The sequence below is a fragment of the Carcharodon carcharias genome, chromosome 1, assembly GCF_017639515.1.
Source record: "Carcharodon carcharias isolate sCarCar2 chromosome 1, sCarCar2.pri, whole genome shotgun sequence".
In the NCBI taxonomy this organism is placed as follows: Eukaryota; Metazoa; Chordata; class Chondrichthyes; order Lamniformes; family Lamnidae; genus Carcharodon; species Carcharodon carcharias.
In genome coordinates this window covers 168,645,906-168,668,342 of record NC_054467.1, presented here as the reverse complement: position 1 = coordinate 168,668,342, position 22,437 = coordinate 168,645,906, and the positions used below count along the sequence as shown (strand labels likewise).

At 43.8% G+C, this 22,437-nt stretch overlaps 1 protein-coding gene across 1 annotated transcript in view; it reads right to left on the bottom strand.

Moving 5' to 3' along the window:
* The window catches only part of adamts6 (ADAM metallopeptidase with thrombospondin type 1 motif, 6), a 347,102-nt gene that overhangs the window by 102,230 nt on the left and 222,435 nt on the right, over positions 1–22,437 (bottom strand). Inside the window, exon 12 of the mRNA XM_041191657.1 lies at positions 16,332–16,439. Within this exon, the coding sequence (XP_041047591.1) occupies positions 16,332–16,439 (108 nt within the window). The remainder of the gene's footprint in view (positions 1–16,331; positions 16,440–22,437) is intronic.

Below are 22,437 nucleotides of genomic sequence, written 5' to 3'. Positions count from 1 at the left end.
AATAGGGCAAGCAGCATTCATGAGTACGATAACTACATTTACAAGATACTTTTGAATCTTAATACTGCACATCCATACAATCCTAAATAATTTTAGGAATTCATTTCCATTATTCTACCAGTAAATACATTCAAAGGGTTGATGATTCTCCGTATGCAGCACTTGTTTTTATTGACCTTAAACTTGCCATTTAGTGATCTGAATTTCTGTCTCCTCTTACTGTTTGATTTAAAATAGTAATCCAGTTTGGTCTTAAACATGCCATATACTATTTAAATATCTCTATAGGCGCTATAGAATCAATTCTCATCTTCCTCATTCCCAGACTGAAAAGTCTAAGAATTTCCAAGTATTACCTCATAACTCAGACCTATGTTGCTAGGGAACAGTCTTGCAACATCCCCAATGCTTAAATATCTCCAATGTTTTTCAGCAACCAGAACTGGATACAGTATTCAAGATGTGGTCTGGCCAAAGTCCTATACAGTTTGAACATGACTTCCTGTAACTTGTATTTTACTGTTTTGATAATGTACTTCAACATCCTGTTGGCTTTGTGTTTTTTCTGATGTGTATTATTTGGCTACATTTAGTATTGAGCCTATTACGACTTCTACATTAATTTCATCGTTAAATACTTAAGTATAATTCCACAAGTATACATGTTGCTAATTTTTTATTTTTATATGTAGCACCGAGCATAGCAAGAACACAAATGTAATCTGGGTGGGGGACTTCAATGTCCATCACCAAAAGTAATGCACTAGCACCACTATTAACCAAACCTGAAGGATATATCTGCCCAAGTGGGCCCTCGACAGGTGGTGAAAGAACTAACAAGAGGGAAAACCTTGTTCTCACCAATCTACCTGTTGCAAATGCATCTGTCCATGACAGTATTGGTAGGAGTGGCCAACTTTGTCCTTGTGGAGATCAAGTCCCATCTTCACATTAAGGGTACCATCCATCATGTTGTGTGACACTATCGCTGTGCTCAATGGGGTAAAATCAGTTAGCAGCTAAAAACTGAGCATCCATGAAGCTTTGTGAGCAGCAGAATTGTATTCAACCACAATCAATAATCTCATGCCCCGCCACATACCCAACTCTACCATAACCATTAAACTGGGGGGGGTCAACCCTGGTTCAACTAAAAGTGCAGCAGGCCATGCCAGAAGCAGCACCAGACATACCTAAAACTGAGGTGACAACCTGGTGAAGCTACTGCATTAGCTACTTGCATACTAAACAGCAGAAGCAACATGCAATGGACCAAAAAAGGCAATCCCACAACCAGAACAAAGCTTTGATGTGTTCAATTAAACAACTAACCGAGGAGGAGACTCCACTACTATCCCCATCCTCAATTGGGGGAAGCCCAGCATATCAGTGCAAAAGACAAGGCTGAAGCATTTACAACAATCTTCAGCCACAAATGCTCAGTGGATGATCCGTCTCGGCCTCTTCCAGCATCACAGATACCAGTCCTCAGCCAGTTTGATTCACTCCACGTGATATCAAGAAATGACTGAAGGCACTGGACACTGCAAAGGCTATGGGCCCTGACAATATTGCATCAATAGTACCAAAGACTTGTGCTCCAGAACTAGCTGTGCAGCTAGCTAAGCTTTTCCAGTACAGCTACAACACTGGCATCTACCCGACAATGTGGCATACTGCCCAGGTATATCCTGGCTACAAAATGCAGGACAAATCCAATCAGGCCAATTACTGCCCCATCAGGCTACTCTGAATCATCAACAAAATGACGGAATGTGGCGAGTAACTCCCCAAAGCCTGGTCATGGTCTACAAGGAACAAGTGAGGAATTTGAAGGAATACTCTCCAGTTGCCTAGATGAGTGCAACTCCAACAACACCCAAGAAGCTCTACATGATCCAGGACAAAGCAGCAACTTGATAGGCAACCATCCACCAGTTTAAGCATTCACTCCCTCCACCATTTGTGCACAGTGGCAGCAGTGTGTACAATTTTCTTTGACAGCACCTTCCAAACTCTGTCACCTAGAAGAACAAGGGCAATAGACACAAAGGAACATGATCACACACAAGTTCCTCTCCAAGTCACATGCCATCCTGGCCTGGAACTACATCATTGTGCCTACACTGTTGCTGGGTCAAAATCCTGGAAAACCCTTCCTAACATCCTAACAGTAGGTACTGTGAATGTACCTACACCACAGGGACTGCAGCAGTTCAAGAAGGCAGTTCACCATCACTTTCTCAAGAGCAATTAGGGATGGACAACAAATGTTGGATTTGCCAGTGATGCTCACATCCTATGAATGAATTAAAAAAAAACAAAATGGAAGCTGTAATACCCCTGGAGAACAATGATCACAGAATGGTCAAGTTTAACATGATCTGAGAGTCAGAAATGCCTACAGTTAAGTTGAATGAAATAAGGAAGCAGGAAAAGCAAATTATATTGTTCAGCATCCACTTCAGTGTAAGACATGTGGAGCATCATTAAGGTCAGTAGAATATAAAATCTGTGAAGCAGTGATCATACTTTACAGTCCTCTGATCAGACAATATTTTGTATGCAGCATCTAATTCTGGTTGCCAAGAAAGAAGAGAAACATTCAAGCACTGGAATACTTTATCATACAAAGGGCCAATTCTGACTCCTGGATAGTCAAGCAGTGGAATGTGCAAGCCATTGATCATACTCGCAGCGAAGAGGTGACTACTATTTTGAGATACTGACCTCATCCAAAATATGCTTGTGAGCTGTAGAGTGCTAGGACCATGATTTACATATTGAAGTGTGTCTACCATATGAAAGAGATAGGTGCTTTGGGTACCTGATAGTAACCCTCTATCAAATAGTGCAGGCTGCATTCTCAATTTTAATGGGCAAGTAAGGCTACCAGCTCCATTTTGGGGCTAATTCCGTGAGATGTGACAAGTGAAAATCGGCCTCAAAGAGTGTGGAATATACTTCCAGACAGCAGCCGTGATTTTCTGGCCGTGCTGTGGTAGGACCCAATACGAGGGATGCCAAAAGTCCATTGATTTTTGTCAGGACTGGAAGATCCCAGCAACAGGTAGGGCTGGAAAAACCTGTTGAGTGCTATAGTGGACTACAATAGGGAAGGGCATTCAGGACTTTTCTGGATGGATAAATTAAGACGGGCAAAATGGCTATTATTATTATCTGGAATTATGCGATGATGTGGCAAATACACTGAACAAGGTGGCACAGAGAGATCAGGAAATTTCCAGTCATCAGTAAAAGGACACCTCCTCTCACGTTTGTTTCACTGCAAGTTTCTTACTTCACAATTTATTTTTTCTTTAATACAATTCATAAACATTCTTCTTTGATGTTTGTTTGGCTCAATGTCCTTTCATTTTGTAATCGGCAGAATCTCAGGAGCAGCCTTCTACCAGTATACTGTCCATGTCTTGGAAAGCAACCAGGAAACATCACAAGTCCCTCATGACCTTCTTCATGAAATGATGAATTTGTATCACCAAGTGCTTCCCAGTGTGTCAGAAAATGGCATTGTGCCATTAAGCGGGATTACCTGGACCTGTAAAAAGAAACAAGTCAGGGCCAGATGAACATACCATAGGCATTTGGAAGAGCTCGGAACAAAAGAGAGATCAATGAGAATTGAAAGGGTAAATTCAGGGTGAGCAAGTGGTTAAAAGAATGTACAAGACTGCATAATGATAGATAAGCAACAGAAAAGCTAGATAGTTTATCTTAGGGACGTTAAAAAAGGCATTGTGGAAAGCTACAGAAGGGTGAAAAGTAGCAGAGATGGACTAGGGAGAGTAAGTGGAGGGACAGAGTTAAGCCAGTGGCATCAGTTAGGGGCCACACTCACTGGCTTCCTTCAGTCATATGTCTACAATTACCTTATTTGGAAATTCTTGTGCTGGCACTCCTAATCAGGCCACTAGGCAATGGAGCATGGAGAAAGGGATTGGCCATCAAATGGGCATCCACCTGTGTCAAAGGAAAAACAGATATATAAATAATATACTGTTACATTTAGCAAGTTATTTTAAAAATGTATTTTTTTAAAATTGTGGGAAACTAATATATATATCAAAATCATCAAAATATGTATAACTAATAACAAAGTACCATACCTTTTTACTTTGTGAAATAAATAAATTCAACTTCTTTGTATGGAGTTCCTCCGTTTATTCCTTGAAAGAAGTGGTCGTTTTATGCAGTTGTCTTCTTAAATAATGAATTCAATCCCCTTCCACACCGCCTTTGGTGATTAACATTTTTCAGATTGCAATGTGCCTAAAGATAGCATTTGTCCCAGGAGGGGCTAAACCAAAATGGGACCATATTGATGCTTACTCACCACACTCACCTGTTATATGTACCGTGTGTGCGTATGCACCCAATGACCTTTGCAAAGAGCAAATATAACTGACGGCACTGCAAAAGTTGCTGTGTGGCATTATGTTATTCCTGTGTAACCTTCTTAGTTCAATACCTCCCTTATTCACTGTCATTTCTACTCTCTAACATGTTGTTCGTAAAATTATACATTGGTGCCATGATGTACTATTACTAAGACATTTGCAGCTATGACAGTGCTGTATTATCAAACCACCTTGTAATGTAAATATAATTTAGAAGTGTTATGACTCAATATTATAACTATCAAATGAACATGATGGGTTGGATTTTGTTGAGGTTGTGTGAATTAGAGGGCCAGCAGCTCTTCAGTCCCAGCAGTACCACAAGAGCAATGGCCCCTGCTGGAATTTCAGCCAGCTGAATCATCGATGGAGGCCATCCTCGCAGCAGGGTAAGTGGGATTGAGGATTGCTAGGGCCATTCAGGCAGGCCTGGTGAATGATTGGTTGGTAAGGGCAGGGGGGCTGTTGCTGCGGGGGTAGCCATTGCCTTCACGGGCTATAAGTGTCTGATCAAGATGGCCTCTGGTTGGGAGAGCCTTCCTCCACATTCTCTGCTGCTGGTAAAATACCATGGCAACAAGAAGGTGACGGGTACTCTACCCACCCTCCATCCCTCTCTACTGATTTTTTGCACCCTCCCCCCCCCCCACCCCTGCCTCCCATCCTGCTCCAGCAGGCCCAAAAAATTCAGCCTGACATGTGATCAGTTAGCTCTCCCTTTTGAGAAGCTCTGAATGTCTGTCATATAGTCCAGCCCATAATCTCAAAAATCTTCAAATTATAGAATGGAACTATTTAGAAGGTATACAACAACCCAAACACAAAAAGCCATTGATTAACATTTTTAATGGTTGTTAACTGTCCTTTGGTGAACATGCTATTTATTGCGGAACTGGAAAGGTAACTGGCGCTGCCACAGAAACTTCCACACACACGCAATCCTGGCTTCATCTACAAGCAGCTCATGAATAAAATGGAAACTGTTCTCATTACAGCAAATATACGAGCTGTCCACATGTGCAATCAAACTCAAGGTAACAAAGCAGTTCTGAAATGGCAAGGAACGTGTCTTCCATTCTGCTACTGTGGGATGTTGAGAAGCTGAAGCAATGCTAACATAGATCACTTTCTCCTTTATCCAAACCCTGTTCATTTTCATATTTGGTGCAAGTATTCAAAAGTAGAATGTTTCAGATTAATCAATAAACCCAATTCAATGAGGGTAAATGGTGGGGAGGTACTTAAAATAAGATAATGACCAACCCACCCATTCCTACTTTTAATGTAGACACTAAAATATTTAAAATGGCTGTGTACCTCCAATTTAACTTAACTTGAGTTCTAACACCCACCTGCAGGAAGCTTGCCACCAAAACAGAGCTGTGAAGGGCTTGCGGGTCAAGGGGAGCAGAAGTGCATCCTCCAGCCCACCATATTTACCTCCATGCAATTAAACTCTTGTGGTCGGCTGATCCCACCCACCCCCACTTGTGATATTTACCGTTGCCTCCCCTCCCCCACAATGCCTGACACCAATGCCCTGGGATATCCGACTTTCCCCCCTCTTCACTTACACTGTGATATCATACTCACCCCTCCCTCAATGTCAGACTTTTCTCTGCTCAGCTCTCCCACTGTAACCCACCCAGCAGCCAATTGGACTGTCAATCTGGCTGGCTGTGGCCTGGAAATCTGTTGTTAAATTCAGCAGGATCTGTGGCCACAAATCCTCCCCAGCCCTCTCCTATTCCATCTCACAGCTATTATTGTCACCGATGTCTCTCACGTTCTATTAGATGCTTCTCATTTTGAAATCCAAATGCGCCTGGACCACAGATTGTCATACGTGGCACTGGAAAATGAAAGCAGTTTACAGTCTGCAGCATCAGATCAACGCAAATATTCCAGCCCTGCAAACCATCTTGTTCTGTGTGGGACTGTTGCACAGAGTACTAAAGATAGAGGGGTCCTTTCTGTATTTACACAATGCATCACTGAACAAACACAGAAGATAAAAATGCATGTCAAACAATGGCACACAGCATTTCTCTATTGTTTACTTCAGTACAAAACATAGTTTACCTATTTTTCAGAACAATGTCAACATGACAGAATAAAGAGTCATAATACTGTTTCTATTACAATAGTTCTAAACTGCACTTGTTCCATATTAAATAAAATGAATTCAAGATAGTGCCAAATGTATAAAAAAAAAGCTCTCCGTTTAGAAAAGCAGTTAAAAATAAAACAACTAATGCCAAATGGAAATCTGGACTGTATACCTGGTTTTGTTTCAAACTGCGCTGTACAAACAAATATGAGCACCAAAAAAAAACTTGGGCTGAATTATATAAATTGCCAGATTCTCCGTTCCGCCTCAGCTAAAAAGTCAGGGGCGGTGGGGCCACCAAGGAGAACATCCGCTGCCCTGCAGCCATTTAACGGCCAATGGACCAGTAAATGACTGGAGGTGGGATTTCCACCCCTCAGTCCACCTTAGGAAGTCAGCCATAGAGAGTGACTGACCAACCAGAGGTTAGCAACTCTCCAATACTTCAGGATAGAGGTCTATGTCCCAGGATTTGGGTCAGTGTTTGGAGGTCTCCCCAGGTGTCCAGTTGGCAGGCCCTGGCAAGGAGGTGAGGGCGGTGGGGGCTGGAGTTTGAGAGGCCAATGGGAGAAGGGCAACCTGGGGAGGTGTTGGATAAGGCCTTGGTGGGGGGAAGCCCTCTTCCCACCCACCCCCCACCCACCCACCACCAGCCCACATAGAGTAACCTGTCTTGGTGTTGGCTTCTCCTGTGGCTGTTTAAATCCTGATGGCAGCAGGATGAGGCCTTTAATTGAAAGTAATTCCCCACATAATAGTCTCAATTGGACCGCTGGAAGGCAGGCCACCCGATGCCGCCTGACCGCTGGTAAAATTGCACTAGGAGGAGGGGTGGGTGGCTAGGCAATGGGTAGGCTGTTGCTGGACTTAATGAATCCCTCTGCCTTCAAACCCACTGATGGGGGGCAGAAAATAGCCCCCTGCATTTATAAAGCTCCTTTCCTTGCTTCAGGATGTACCAAAGTGCTTTACAGCAAAAGAAGCGTTTTTGAAGTGTAGGTCTACATTTTAGACTGGATACATTTTCTATTTTTTTTGATGGATGGGGTGATGCAGGGAATTGTTGTAGGAAGCCTGCTCCACAAGGCTGAAGCCTATGAGAACAGGTAGGTGTACTGGGGGATAGGAGAGATTGCAGGGGTGTCCGGATCGCAGGTGTGGATCTAGTGTTGGGCAGGGAGGAGCCATCTGATTGCTGGGCGGGGGCGTGGGTGGGGGGCACTGATTTAGTAGCGTGTTGGGCCTGAAGGAAACATTCCTGCTCCTCCTAGGCTACAAACAGTCCTGTGGATTGGATGGTGGCTATTCAAGAAAGGTGGTAGAAGGAAAATAAGGAACAACGGACAGTTAGCCTGATATCAATCATCAGGAAAATAGTACGATCCATTTTTAGTAGTAACGGGGCACTTTGAAAAACTGAACAGCAGCATGAATTTATGGAAGAAAAATTATATTTGACAAATTTGTTAGCATTTTTTGAGGTTTTAACTAACAGGGTATACAAGAAGAAACCAGTGGATATAGTGTATTTGGATTTTCAAAGAAACAGTGAATAAGGTGCCACACAAGACGGGATTACACAAAATTAGCACCCATGGAATTGAGAATCGGTTAACGGACAGGAAATGAAGAATAGGAATAAATGGATAATTTTCAGGTTGGCAGGTTGCAGCTAGTGTTGTATTAAGGATCAGCACTTGGGCCTCAGATGTTTACATTCAATGTCGGTGACTTAGATGAGGAAAATGAGCATAACGCAGTTTGCTGATAATACAACGATAGGTGGAAAATTAACCTATGAGGATACAAAGAGGCTGCAAAATGATTTAGACAGGATAAATGAGATAAATGCAAGAAGGTTGGAATATTATGTGGAAAAATGTAAAGTCCTCCACTTTGGTAAGAAAAATAGAAATGCAGAATATTTTTTAAATGGTAAGAGGCTGAGAGATGTTTGTATTCAGAGGGACCTGGGTGTCCTTGTCAAATCATAGAAAGTTTACATATAGCTATAGCAAGGAATTAGGAAGGAAAATGGTATGTTAGCTTTATTACAAAGGGATTGGATTTTGAGAGTAAAGAAATCTTACTATAATTATATAGGGCCTTTACACCTGAAGTACTATGAACTCTTTTGTGATCCTTACTTACCTGAGGAAGGAGATACTTGACCGAGAGGGAGTGCAAAAAAAGCTTCACCAGACTGATTCCTGGGATAAGGGTTTGTCCTAAGAGGAAGGATTGATTAGACAAGGCTGATATCCCATATCATTTAGAAGATTGAGGTGTGATATAATTGAAACAAAAAATTCTTAAGAGGCTTGACAGGGTAGATGCTAAGAAAATATTTTCTCTGGCTGGGAATGTGGGGTCACATTCTCAGAATAAGGAATCAGCCTTTCTACCTGAGAGAGCTGTGGGTGCTCAGTCTATGAGTATATTCAAGACAGAGGTCAATAGATTTTTGGATACTAAGGGCGGAATTTTCTGTGCCCAATGGCACTGGGCATGCTCAGAGGCGTGAGCGGACAATATGGCAAGAAAGCCAGAAATCGGTTCCATGAAGACATGAAACCATTTGTGATTGTCCACTTAGCCCGTTGATGGTGGACTGCATTTCCCGCCGTTTGGAACCTCATTGTAATATATCTGCATATCATGATAAGGCCAGCCCACCGGAATCATCCCCCCACCACTAAGTTGTTCATCAATGTTGGCATGAAGGCACACCAGTGTAGAACACGTCTTGACAAGTGTAAGGTGCATAAATCGGGACTTACCGCCAGGGCCTTGCTCACATCATGGACATCCGAGGAGCAGAAGATGCTGGAGCCCGATAGCAACAGCACACTGGAGGAACGTCCATGGCATGCTGGGTGGATTCTCATGGATATGGTTCTGCTGCAAAGCAGCTCAAGGAAATTGGAAAGTCACCGTTGAGGGTCTACTCACAACGGATGATGGTCAAGGGGGTGGAGAGGAAGGTCCAACTGTGTTTGGGAGAAGAAGATGTAGCCGGGGTTGGGAGAGGAAAGTTGGAAGGGTGGGGTTGTTGGGAGGGGGTAATGAAGGTGTTGGGGGGTTGAGGCTGGGGGGCAGAACAAAGGTGTCGGGGGGGAGTGAGGTTGGGAAGGGGAGAACAAAGCTGTTGGGGGTGTGGGGTTGGGAGGGGGAGAAACAAAGGTAAGACGGGGTAGGTTGGGAGGGGGGAGGGAGTACAGGGGGAGGAAGGGGTAACGGGGGAGAAGACAGCAACTGGGGAGGTAGGTGTAAGGGGAATGTAAGGTGTAAGGGAATAAGTTTGGAGGGGGGAGGGATGTGGAGAGGGGAGGGAGTCCAGATGGATGAAGAAGTGTGGAGAGGGGAGGCAGTCTGGAGGGAGGAAGGAGTACGGTGAGGAGAGGGATTAAGGGTGGAGAAAGAAGTAAGGCTGGTGGAAAGAGTCAGGAGAGGGAAGGACTAAGGGTGGCGGAAGACGTAAGGGTGTCTGAGGGAGTCAGAAAGGGGGAAGGGGACTAAGCAGAGGTGGGAGTCTGGGGTGGAGGGCTAAGCGGGGGTGGTCTGGGGGAGGAATGGGTCTGTAGTGGGGGACATCCAGGCGAATGTGCAAGAGAGGACTCTGATGAGTCCATGACTGCCTCCTGAGGAGCGAACTGAGGGTGGGCGTGCTATGAGGAAATGGTGAGAATGACCGAGGGAAGAGTGAGGTGGTAGGTTGGGAGGGTGAGGGTTTGATGCTAGCTGTGGCAAGGGTGTTGGTGGGGACTCAGAGGCAGACACGGACCCTGGGGTGGGAAGGAGGAGGTTGGGGAGGTAAACGTGGATGGGGCTGAGATTTCTGGGAAGGAAGGTAATGTGCACGTTCACCTGGACATCCCCGAAGAAAAAGAGTTATGGCTGGTTGGTCATGGAGGGGAGGTGAAAGGTGATGCCAGGGGCACAACAGTGATGGGAGAAAGGAAATAGGTGACTGAGGAAGGGAAAAGGTTGGCGGAGTGAATGAGGAACTGAATCATCACCATGCTGTCTAAATTGAAAGTGAAACTAGAGTCATGGTGGGTGAGATCAGATGCTGCATAGGCGTGTGCTCAGTGGGTGGGCAGAGATGCAGATCAGCTCAGATGGACAACTGAAAGTGACCCCAGGAGGCAACATTGAAAACACTCAGGACATTGAGGTGAGTATGATTCGGGAAGGATCTGTGTGTGTGGGCGAGTGCTTGCACAAGGCTTCGAAAGGCCCTGCACACTTATCTCCCTCCAGAATCACTTGTTGGCCAGCTGTTCCCACTGTGGTGACAGAGGATGAGGTTGAGGGGCTGACAGGTAAAGGGGACTCGGAGGAAGAGGACAGCCTCTGAGATTCATGAGTAAATAATCCAGGGGTGTCCAGCTGCCGCTCCTCCTCCATTTGGGTGCCCGAGGGCCCCGGCCTGACTCCTTGAAGGGAAAGGAAACCTGGACGGACATCGAGGTGCCCCGCTTCCCCCTCGCGTTGCCACTGTAGGGACTCACCCATGGCTCCCATGATAGAGTGCAGGTGTGTGTGCATCTCCATGTTCTGCTGGATCAGGGTCTCCATGGTGTCCGCCATCTTCTGCACTCCTCTCTGTTGAGGGCTTCCAACAGCTCTGCATGATGTTCCCCTGCCTTCTGCTGAGTCTCCACAATGAGTTGGAAGGCCAAATCTAGAGGTTCGTCATCTGACTCAGGCCTCACAGATGCCTCTTCCGCTGCAGCCCTCTGAGTACCGGGGAGCTCGGCTGAACCTGCCTCCTCCTGCTGTGGACACATGTCCATGCGGTGACCACCAGGTTGTGAACCCGAGCCTGCTCTAGATCTAGGTCCCGCCGAGGTGTGTGTCTCCGCGCTGGTGCAGGGTGTGGGTAAGCACTGTGACAGGTCTTCCAGGTTGCTTATTTCCAGCTCATCAGTGGAGGAGATGTCCTCTTGGCTGGAGGTGAGGACATGGATGGAGTTGAGGGACTGATTGGCTGAGGGTGTTGGTCGCTTGACAGAGCTCACTGTGAACTAAAGTAGAGATAATTAGTGCATGTCAGCAGAGCAAAAAGCAGGAGAGAGAGCACTCACATTTGCATTGAGAGAGGGATGATGTGATGTAGGATCCTTATGATGGTGGTTGCCATCGACCTCGCCATCACCACAGGCACGGTCCATGTCCTCACCAGTCAGTGCAATGGCACGCTCCACAAACTGAGTGAGGGGCCTAATGTGGGCCACACCACCCCCAGTCTGGGACCTCTCTGTGTTGATGTGAGTCAGCTTCTCCTGCATGAAAACAGATGGAGAGAGTGTGAGCAGGGCGCATGGCACTGTGTGGAATGTTTGTGTGGTGAACGGAGCCATGGACAGGATGAGGACGCAAGCTCGAGCGGATATGAGCCTGATGGAGATGTGAGGGTGTGTGTGAGAGTTAGTGGTGTTGTCCCTTAAGGTGTGAGATCTCTGTGGATGGGTGATGGGTTTGTGAGGGTGTAAGCTGAGAGTGATGAGAAGAGTGAGTTACTCTGGCGGAACGGATGAGACCATTCATCCTGTAGCGGCACTGGGTGGCTGTCCTCTTTTGCAGAGCATTGGCACTGACCACAGCTGCCACTGCCTCCCATGCTGGATTGGTGTTGCTGCTGCCTCTCCTGTGGCCAGAGTGGCTTTGAGGACATCATGGTGGGCCTCCATGACATCCAAAAGGCTCTCAAGGTTCATTTCACTAAACTGGAGGCTGCAGTCTTTTTGCCTTTTGGGGCCATCCTGCCTTCTGTGCAGCAGTCCTGGGCTGGGAACACTGAGTGGTGTGCGCATGGCTGCACTTTAAATGTGACGCCCGTCATGATGAATGGCTGGGGTGAAGACTGACGGGTGAATGGGAGCCTGCCTGCCATCGAAACGGCTTGTTTCTTATGAATGCATAATTAATGAGGCGGGTTTGGGACAATATGGCGTGAGAAGCCGCCATTGCGGCCAGTGCGTAAAACGTAGTTTTCCCTGCCTGCTATCGCACGTAGTCCAAATCTGGGACGATTCCGCCCTGAGATAATTAAGGGATATGGGGATAACGTAGGAAGATGAAGATGAGATATAAGAACAGCCATGATCTTACTGAATGGCAGAGCAGGCTCACAGGCCTTGAATGGCCTGCTCCTGTTTCTATTTTTTATGCACTGGTATCAAGGCAGTTGCCTTCTGGTTTTAGCCCTTTGTTCCTCCTTGAGCTGCCGGGTTTCCCAGCCAAAATGAGTTAAAAATAGAATGAATATTAAAATGAAGCCAGGCAACTACATTAAAATATTTGCTTCCCACGACTGGATTGGTCAATCACCCTTGGTCCTATCTGTTAAAATCAGACCAGTGCCTGTTATAGATTTTTGCATTTTAATCTCTGACATGACCTCAAACACATCTGTTTATTGGAGGTGAGATTCAGTCCATAGGTTTTATTTGTAATTTAGGAAATATGACTGGTAATTGACAAGTTGTCAGTGGTTTTTATTTTACTGTGAACTTTCTTGGTCAAAAACTCTGAATAGTTGCTTTAAAAACAACTAATCAAATCTTAAAACCCTATTCAGGTAGTTATAGAGGAGTTATTGCATAGTGAATCTCATCATATATTTGCTGCAAAGGAAGAAAAGCTTGGCCTTATACCGCACCTTTCCATGCCCTCAAGTTACATCAAGCAATTCATTGCCAATTGATTACTTTTGAAGGACTGTTTTGGGCACCAGTGTTAATTTAACATGCCCAGCAAGAACACAGCACATTTGGGTCCAATGGCCAATTTTACAAAATAATTGCTCCAATGATGCTGAAAATTGTGCGAGGATAAATCGAAGATCCAACCCAGGCATGTTAGGTTAAAACACAAGCAAACGTAAGCAAACTGGGCAAGCAGAAAGCTCTTAAAAAGCAGCCTGCTATTGGCGTTCCCATCCCCCCCCCACCCCCAACCCCCCCACCCACCCCCACCCCACCTCCCAACCTCGACCCCCCACCATCCCCCAGGATTGCACTGTCCAGAAATTGGACCCAATTTTCAGATGTAAAATGAGATCAAAAATGCAATAACTCCTCCAAAACTACCTGAATAGGGTTTTAAGATTCGGTTGTTTTAACAGCAGGCTATTCAGACCAAGGTGGGAGCTGCAGTTTTGTGATGGAGAAAGAGAGGGCATATCAACATGTGGGACTGCTGAATTGCCTGCCTGCCCTCCCTAACTGGATGGCAAGCCCGCTCCCTGCCATTGATAAGTCTGGCCCTTTAAAAATCTGGGTGCAACTCGGTTATAGGGTCAGGGTTCAAAAGTGAACCGGCAGCCAGATTCGTGACTCAGAATTGAAATCCCAAGCCTAGGAGCATGCACCAAAACCCTAGGTCCAAGGATCACTCAAAATTGTGCCTCAGCTCTCATCAGCAAATTTCCAGAAAACTGCGGACTGCTGTTGGGTTCCAGAGGCAGCTCATCATAGAGTGTACTGGAATTCACTTTTGGCCAGCTACTTCATTGGCATCGGCCCTGGAGTAATTCCTGAGAGAGGGTTAGGAGAATGGTAGGAGTGATCATTAGTCCATGGTCAGCAATAGTCCACAGTGGTGCTGTGGAGGCAGGAAGTCAAGTAAAAATTAAATCTGCCTTTTAGTTGTCAGTTGCTGTTAGTCACTGGAAAACCTGTGAGAAGAAAGCCTGGCTCCTGCTCCACACAGCGCTGACTAATCTTGCAGAGGGATTTTTAAACAGATGTGCAATACCCATTAGCATAAGCCAGTGGCCTAACACCTGTTCAAGGAAGCCATCCAGATGGCCGAATAACATCTAAGGCTAATACGGTGTCTAGAAGAACTTCAGGCATCCTTGGGGCATGGGACATTGTCTTATGGAATTGGTCACTGGCACTTCTTACAGCAGGCTATTCAGACCAAGGTGGGAGCTGCAGTTTTGTGATGGAGAAAGAGAGGACATATCCACGTGGGGAGCTGGGAAGAGGAGATCCGTTTTTTTTTATATTTAAGGTGGCCACAGCTGGCTGGCTGTGATCATGGAGAGACAACTCCTCCACGGACAGGCCAGCAGCTGCAGCTGTGGCTAGTTGGCCATCGTTGAAGTAGGTGGCGGGTTCCTCGTGGGATTAATCATGGCCAACTCCCACTTTCCTCCCATGTGCCGGCCATGTGGCCTGGGCTGATGTCTCTTGCCCACATTACTGACTGGAAATCCCAGCTAGAGTAGGAATGGGACCTTAATAGGCCCAGTAATTGGGCTAATTGTCCTCAACTGGCTGCCCGCCAACCTGGCCTCTCCAAAAATGTCTCAGGTCGGGATCATGACACTAAACTGGCAACATGAACAAATCCTGAACTGCTTCTACAATCCAGCCCCTGGTATTCCAACCATTTCAGGCCTGCAAATGAGCCTAAGAAATTTTCTAGACCAAACTGTTTAGTTTCACTGCACTTTGAGGTCCATCAGAAACATGAGAATGCAGATCATCTCTTCCAGTCAACTTGCTATACACAGTTCCTTGCTCCAGTGTACACAAACCCATTTATTTACTTACATTTGCATTTTAATCACATTTGTCATTAAATTTGTTTGGAAAATTGTTAATAAATTTCTTGTACTTCTTCAATAAATTTTCCAGGCTTTGATAAGCATTCCGAGTTTCATATCCCAAGATCTATCTGACATTTCTCAAAGCCTGCCAGCGCAATGTTTACCCATGTCCTCCTTGTGAAAAGGTAAATAAAATTTGAGGTGCTGCTTCCAAAAACAGTAAAATATTACAGAAACTATGACTAATGTGCAAATTTGAAGAACAAGAAGAGAAGATTGGAAGGGAAAGCATTTTTTCCAGTTTGTTTATACACTTGGTCTGGCGATATCATTAGTTATGGTGAAGTGGCTTCAATCATTTTCAAAAAGACAGCTGCCTGCCAGGCACAGTTCAAGTACTACTAAACTTTCAATAACACTATATGCCCACTGAAACGCACACTGCACTGTAGAGAGTCCTTATAGCTCAAAAAAGCAAGCAGGAACTATCGTGACAGAATTAGGACAAATATAGAGCCTGAAATTGTTGACTTGGCTTGATTCAGCTAAAACTTGGCCTGATCTGATATTGCTTTTGTCTCCTCCTCATTTTCACCTTTCCATATTGTTACTGAAGGAGAAAGGGAACAATCCAAATTTCTCTAACTCCAAATAAGGAAAAATTCAGTTTTGGCTCAGACAGTTTGCACAGCTTAAATGTTAAGAGATGGGCTTGACCTGTTGTCATGATTCTGCTTTCACATCACAATGTGTCGAAACTTTAAAACTATCTCTGTTACTTTTACTTCCAGCTTTATTCACAATTGAATCTGGTGTGGTGTAAAAATTGGTGTGCAGAGGCTGTCATATTACATGCTTATCTCTTCAATTGTGTGCATGAAGACCAGTGGAAACAGTTGCTGAGGTCGATCTATAATCCTTATCCTATCAGATTTAAAAATGCATTGGTGGCATCTGATGTTGATTAGTTGATTTCTGTTTCTTAACATGTATGTGTAACTTATTAAATGTAACAGAAATGCTTTACTACAAGCAGTCCAAATATATAGCACTGTCAGTACTTCAACTGAGATTAGCAATATCACCCTGGGTGAAAACCTTAATAGAGCTCTGTTGCAAATACATTTACAACCATGTGAATCAGTCAACTGTTTCTCATTATGACAATGGGGTTTAACGTACTCTTGCAGCATTTGTGTGAAAGTTCTGAGCAAACAGAGTTTAAAAGGGTACTTACCCCCTTTTCAATAGTTCCTGTCTGGCACAGGGTACCTTCAGCAGCAGGAATGCTGTTGGTCACACATCGATTGCTCTTGCTAAGGCACCAGAGCTCTCTGCACACTTCCTAGGAAAAAATGCAGTGGCAAGTTGATCAGAATAAAGTTTTTAACACCAGCAGCCACATTTTTATTGTGCTGGTGCACCAGCTGTAAAAATGCTAACTGGTGATACTACCAATGTGGACTTGCCAGATTAAATTCAGCAGCCAGCAAGACATGGTATTTACAAATTGTCATCGGTCTTCAGAGTTCAGTAGAATGTTTAGCAAAGCTCTGGGTCAAAATTCAACACAATCTGACAGTATGGCGCAGTATCACTCGTAATGCACTCGTAATCTGGAAACAAACCAATTACATGGCTTAACATGTCATGGAATCTTGAACATAAGTGAGTTACACACATAACTCCAAAATATAATGATTGTCACTTCGATCTTTTACATCCATCTATTAAACATTCAATCTGAACAAGCTGCTCCCACAAAATTAGCCATGATCCCAGCTCTCAAATGTGAGTACTACAGTTGCGCTTGTTTAGGGTAGATGTGTCAACATTGTTCAGATTTTATTTCATTCACAGCAGGAAACAAAATGAATTTACTGCTCTTTTAGTTGCAATTTTTTATGTACTTTTATAAAATGCATCCTCACTGCAACTTACAACATTATTTGATGCTTTTATGGTGAAGTATAAGTGACTTAAAAATTTAATATCTTTCCTGCACGCGGTTCTTAAATATCCTAGGGTAGAAGGTCGACCAGGGCAGTCGCGCAAAATCTGTGATATCACACCGGCTGCCTGAACTACACATTTAATTCCATTGACTGCATGGACCTGAATATCGGGTACTGCGGATAATGGGTGGTCAAACCAGGGTATTGGAGGAGGTGGCTAGAGAGATAGTGGATGCATTGTTATTTTTCAAAATTCTATGGATCCTAGAAAGGCTCCTGCAGAGTGGAAAATAGCAAAGATTTAAGAAGGGAGAGCAAAAACCGAGGACTACAGATCTGTTAGTTTAACGCCGGTAGTAGGGAAAATGTTAGAATTTGTTATAAAGGATGTAATAACTAGACACCCAGAAAGTAATGGTAAAATTGGGCAGAGTCAACATGGATTTATGAAAGGGAAATCATGCTTAACAAACCTGTTGGAGTTTTTTGAAGATGTTACTTGCATCATTGATAAAGGAGAACCAATGGATGTGGTGTTTTTGGATTTTCAGATAAGGCCCCACAGAGGAGGTTAGCAAACAAAATTAGAGCATATAGGATTGGGGGGTGATATACTGGTATGGATTGATAATTGGTTAACAGACAGAAAGCAGAGTGTAGAAATAAACGGGTCATTCTCAGGATGGAAGGCTGTTACTATTGGGGTACTGCAAAGATCAGTGCTGTTCACAATCTAAATAAATGATTTGGATATGGAGACCAATATTTCCAAATTTGCTGATGACATAAAACTAGGTGAGAATGTGAGTTGTGAGGAGGATGCAAGGAGGCTTCAAGCAGATTTGGACGGGCTACGTGAATAGACAAGAATGTGGCAGATGGAATATAATGTGAATAAGTGTGAAGTTATCCACTTTAGCAGAAAAAACAGAAAGACAGAATATTTCTTAAATGGTGAGAGATTGGGAAGTGTTGGTGTCAAAAGGGACCTGGGTGTCCTTGTTCATGAGTCACTCAATAAGGAAGGCAGATGGTATGTTGGCCTGTGTCACAAGGGGATTTGAGTACAGAAATAAAAATATCTTGCTGGAATTGTACAGATCCTTGGTGAGATCACACCTGGAGTATTGTGTACAGTTTTGGTCTCCTTATCTAAGGAAGGTTTACTTGACATAGAGGGAGTGCAATGGAGGTTCACAGACTAATCGCTGGGGTGGTGGGATTGTCTTATGAGGAGAGAATGAGGGAACTGGGCATGTATTCTCTAGAGTTTTGAAGAATGAGAGGTGATCTTATTCAAACTTACATAATTCACGCAGTACATGACAGGATGGATGTAGGTAAAATGTTTGCCCTGGCTGGTGAGTCTAGATTCAGAGGACATAGTCTCCGGATAAGGAGCAGGTCATTTAAGACTGAGATGAGGATGAATTTTTTCACTTACAGGACAGTGAATCTTTGGAATTCTCAGCCCCAGAGGGCTGCAGAAGTGCAATGATTGAACATGTTCAAGACAGAAATAGATAGACTTCTGGAGAGTAACGACATTAAGAGATATGGGGATAGCGCATTAAAGTGGCTTTAGACCATAAGACCATTAGAGGTAGGAGCAAAAATAGGCCATTCGATCCATCGTGTCTGCTCCACCATTCAATGAAATTAGGGCTGATCTGATAATCCTCGGCTCTACTTTCCTGCCATTTCCCCATAACCCTTGATTCCCTTACAGATTAAAAATCTGTCTATCTCAACCTTGAATATACTTAACGACCCAGCATCTACAGCCCTCTGCGGTAAAGGATTCCTCAGATTCACTACCTTGTGAGAGAGGATATTCCTCCTCATCTCTGTTTTAAATGGGCGACCCCTTACTCTGAGATTATGCCCTCTGATCCTAGACTCTCCCACAATGGGAAACAACCTCTCAGCATCTACCCCATCAAGCCCCCTAAGAATCTTTTATGTTTCAAAAAGATCACCTCTCATTCTTCTAAACTCCAGTAAGTACAGGCCCAACCTACTTAACCTTTCCTCATAAGAAAATCCCTCCATACCCAGGGTCAATCTAGTAAAACCTTCTCTGGACTGCCTCCAATGCCAGTATATCTTTCCTTAGATAAGGGGACCAAAACTGTTCACAGTATTCTATGTGTGGTCTAATTAGTGCCTTGTATAGTTTTAGCAAGACTTCCCTATTTTATACTCCATTCCCTTTGAAATAGAGGCCAAAATTCCATTTGCCTTCCCTATTACCTGCTGAACATGTATGTTAGCTTTTTGGGGGATATATGCATGAGGACTCCCAAATCCCTCTGTGTTGTAGCTTTCTGCACTCTTTCTCCTTTTAAATAATATTCAGCTTCTCTATTCTTCCTACCAAAGTGCATAACCTCACATTTTCCCATATTATATTCCATCTGTCAAGTTTTTGTCCATTTACTTAACCTGTCTATATCCCTCTTTGTATCATCCTCACCGATTGCCTTCCTACCTATTTTTGTGTAATCCGCAAACTTGGTGATAGTACATTCACTTCCCTCATCTAAGTCATTAATATATTATAAATAATTGTGGCCCCAGCACTGATCCCTGTGGCACTCCACTAGTTACAAGTTGCCATCCTGAAAATGCCCCCCTTATTCCAACTCCCTGGGTAGGATATTGAGTTCGGCGAGTGGGGGGGCAGGGCAGAACTCCCGACGTCACCCCGCGTCATTTCAATTTTCAGGTTGGCGGGGGCGCAGCGGAATCAGCTGTAAGCCCGCTGACCTGTCAATGACCTATTGAGGCCATTTAAAAACTAATTGAAGTACTTAAAGGACCTGCCCGTCCAACCTTAAGGTTGGCGGGCACGTTGTGAGCCCTGGCAGGCATCAGTTAAAGCATGAAACCTCATCCACTGGCAGGATGAGGTTTCATTTAAATTTTTAAAAAATTTAATCAAAATTTAATTAAAAGCGATGGACATGTCCCAACTCATATGACACTGTCACATGAGGAGACAAGTCAGGGAAACTCTATTTTTCTATATTTCACATTTTTGAATTTGGTGCCTCTCTCCCTGAGGCAGCACTTAGCCTCAGGGAGATGAGTGCACTCTTTTGCGCGCATGAGCGAATGAGTGCACTCTTGGCTTAGGGAATCCCCTCCTCGCCTACAAAGAGAGCGTATAGCGCTTCCTGGTGGACGTCACATTTCCGACCCACGTTTCTCACTCTGAAACTGAATGCTAAATTATACCATGTTATGGACACTGTTTCCTAGGGGTTCCTTTACTCTGAGATCATTTATTAAACCTGCTTCATTACACATTAATTGACCCTCCCACATAAAATGATGGAGCGCCCCCAATCGGGGGTGCCAATCGGAGGCGTGCCCGCCCCTGAACTTCCCCCCCAACTTGGGGGGAAAATTCTTCCCTCTGTCAACTATTAGTTAGGCAACCCTCTATCCATGCTAATATACTACCTCCAACACCATGGGTTTTTATCTTATTAAGTAGCCGTTTGTCGGTACCTTATCAAATGCCTTTTGGAAATCCAAATATGTTACATCTACAAGTTCCCTCTTATCTATCCTGCTTGTTACCTCCTCAAGGAATTCTAATAAAATTGTCAGACATGATTTCCCCTTCATGAAACCATGCCAACTCAACTTGATCATATTATGCATTCCTAAATGCTCTGCTATTACATCCTTTATAATAGACTAACATTTTCCCAATGACTGATGTTAAGCTAACTGGCCTATAGTTGCCTGTTTTTTGTCAGTTTTCCAATCTTCTGGGACTTTTCCAGAATCTAAGGATTCTTGGAAGATTACTACCAGTGCATCCACAATTTGTGTAGTTACTTCCTTTAATAGCCTAGGATGCAACCATCAGGTCCAGGGGACTTATCAGCCTGCAGCCCCATTAGCTTCCCTAGTACTTTTTCTCTAGTGATAGTTATGGTATTTATCTCCTCCCCCCCACTTTTACCCCTTGATTATTTAGTATTTTTGGAATCCTATTAACATCTTCTACCTTGAAGACTGATGCAAAGCATTTATTCAACTCCTCTGCTGTCTACTGGTTCCCCATTATTATTTCCCCAGCCTCATTCTCTAAGGGGCCTATGTTCACTTTGGCCTCTCTCTTCCTTTTTATATAATTAAAGAAGCTCTTACTGTCCAATTTTATATTACTTGCTGGTTGACTCTCACCCAAGTTTATTTTTTCCCTCTTTATTTTTTTGGTCCTCTTTTGTTGGTTTTTAAAACTTTCCTAATCCTGTGGTTTACCACTAAAACATTGTATGTTTTTTTCTTTCAATTTGATACTATCCTTAACTTCTTAGTTAACCATGGTTGGTTTATCCCCTTCCTAGAATCCTTCTTCCTCATTGGGATATATCTTTGTTGTGAGTCATGAACTATTTTCTTAAACGTCTGCCATTGTCTTTTCTGCTAAACTCCTTTCCCAGTCCACTCCAGTCAAATCTTCCCTCATTCCTTTGTAATTACCCTTATTTAAGTTTAGCACAGCTGTTTCCAACCCACGTTTCTCACTCTGAAACTGAATGCTAAATTATACCATGTTATGGACACTGTTTCCTAGGGGTTCCTTTACTCTGAGATCATTTATTAAACCTGCTTCATTACACATTACCAGATCCAAAATAGCCTAATCCCTGGCTGGATCCGCAACATATTGTTCTAGGAAACTGTCCTCAATACACTCTATGAATTCTTGCTAATGGCTACCTCTGCCAATGTGATTTTCCCAATCTACATGAAGATTAAAGTCACCCATGATTAATGCAATTTTTTACATGCCCCCATTATCTCCTGATTTATTCTCTGTCCTACAGTATGGCTACTGTTAGAGGGCCTATAGACTTGTTATTTCTAAACTCCAGCCATATGGATTCTACATCTGCCGATCCAAGATCATTTCTTGCTTTTGTATTTATTCCATCTCGCACTAACAAAGCTATCCCACCACCTTTTCCTTACTGCCTCTCCTTTCGAAAAGTCACATACCCCTGAATATTTAGTTCCCAGCTTTGATCTCCTTGTAACCACATATCCGTAATGGCCATAAGATCATACCTTTAATGTCTAGAAAGGGGATAAGCCAACCATCAACCTCTATTTGTGCCATTATTCATTTATTTTGTTCTGAATACTACGTGCATTTAAGTAAAGAGCCAATCATTTTGCCTTTTTCCCATTTTTTCCCCTTTTTGATCCTATTTGCTGTTTTCCTTTATGTTTATACACTCTGTCCCTTCCTGTCACACTCTGGGTATCATTACCTAAATTGTTGCTCTGCAATGCTACCATATCCTTTTGCTTTTTAAGCCTTCATAGCCCCGCTCCAGAACTCACCCACCCTTCCCGCTATTT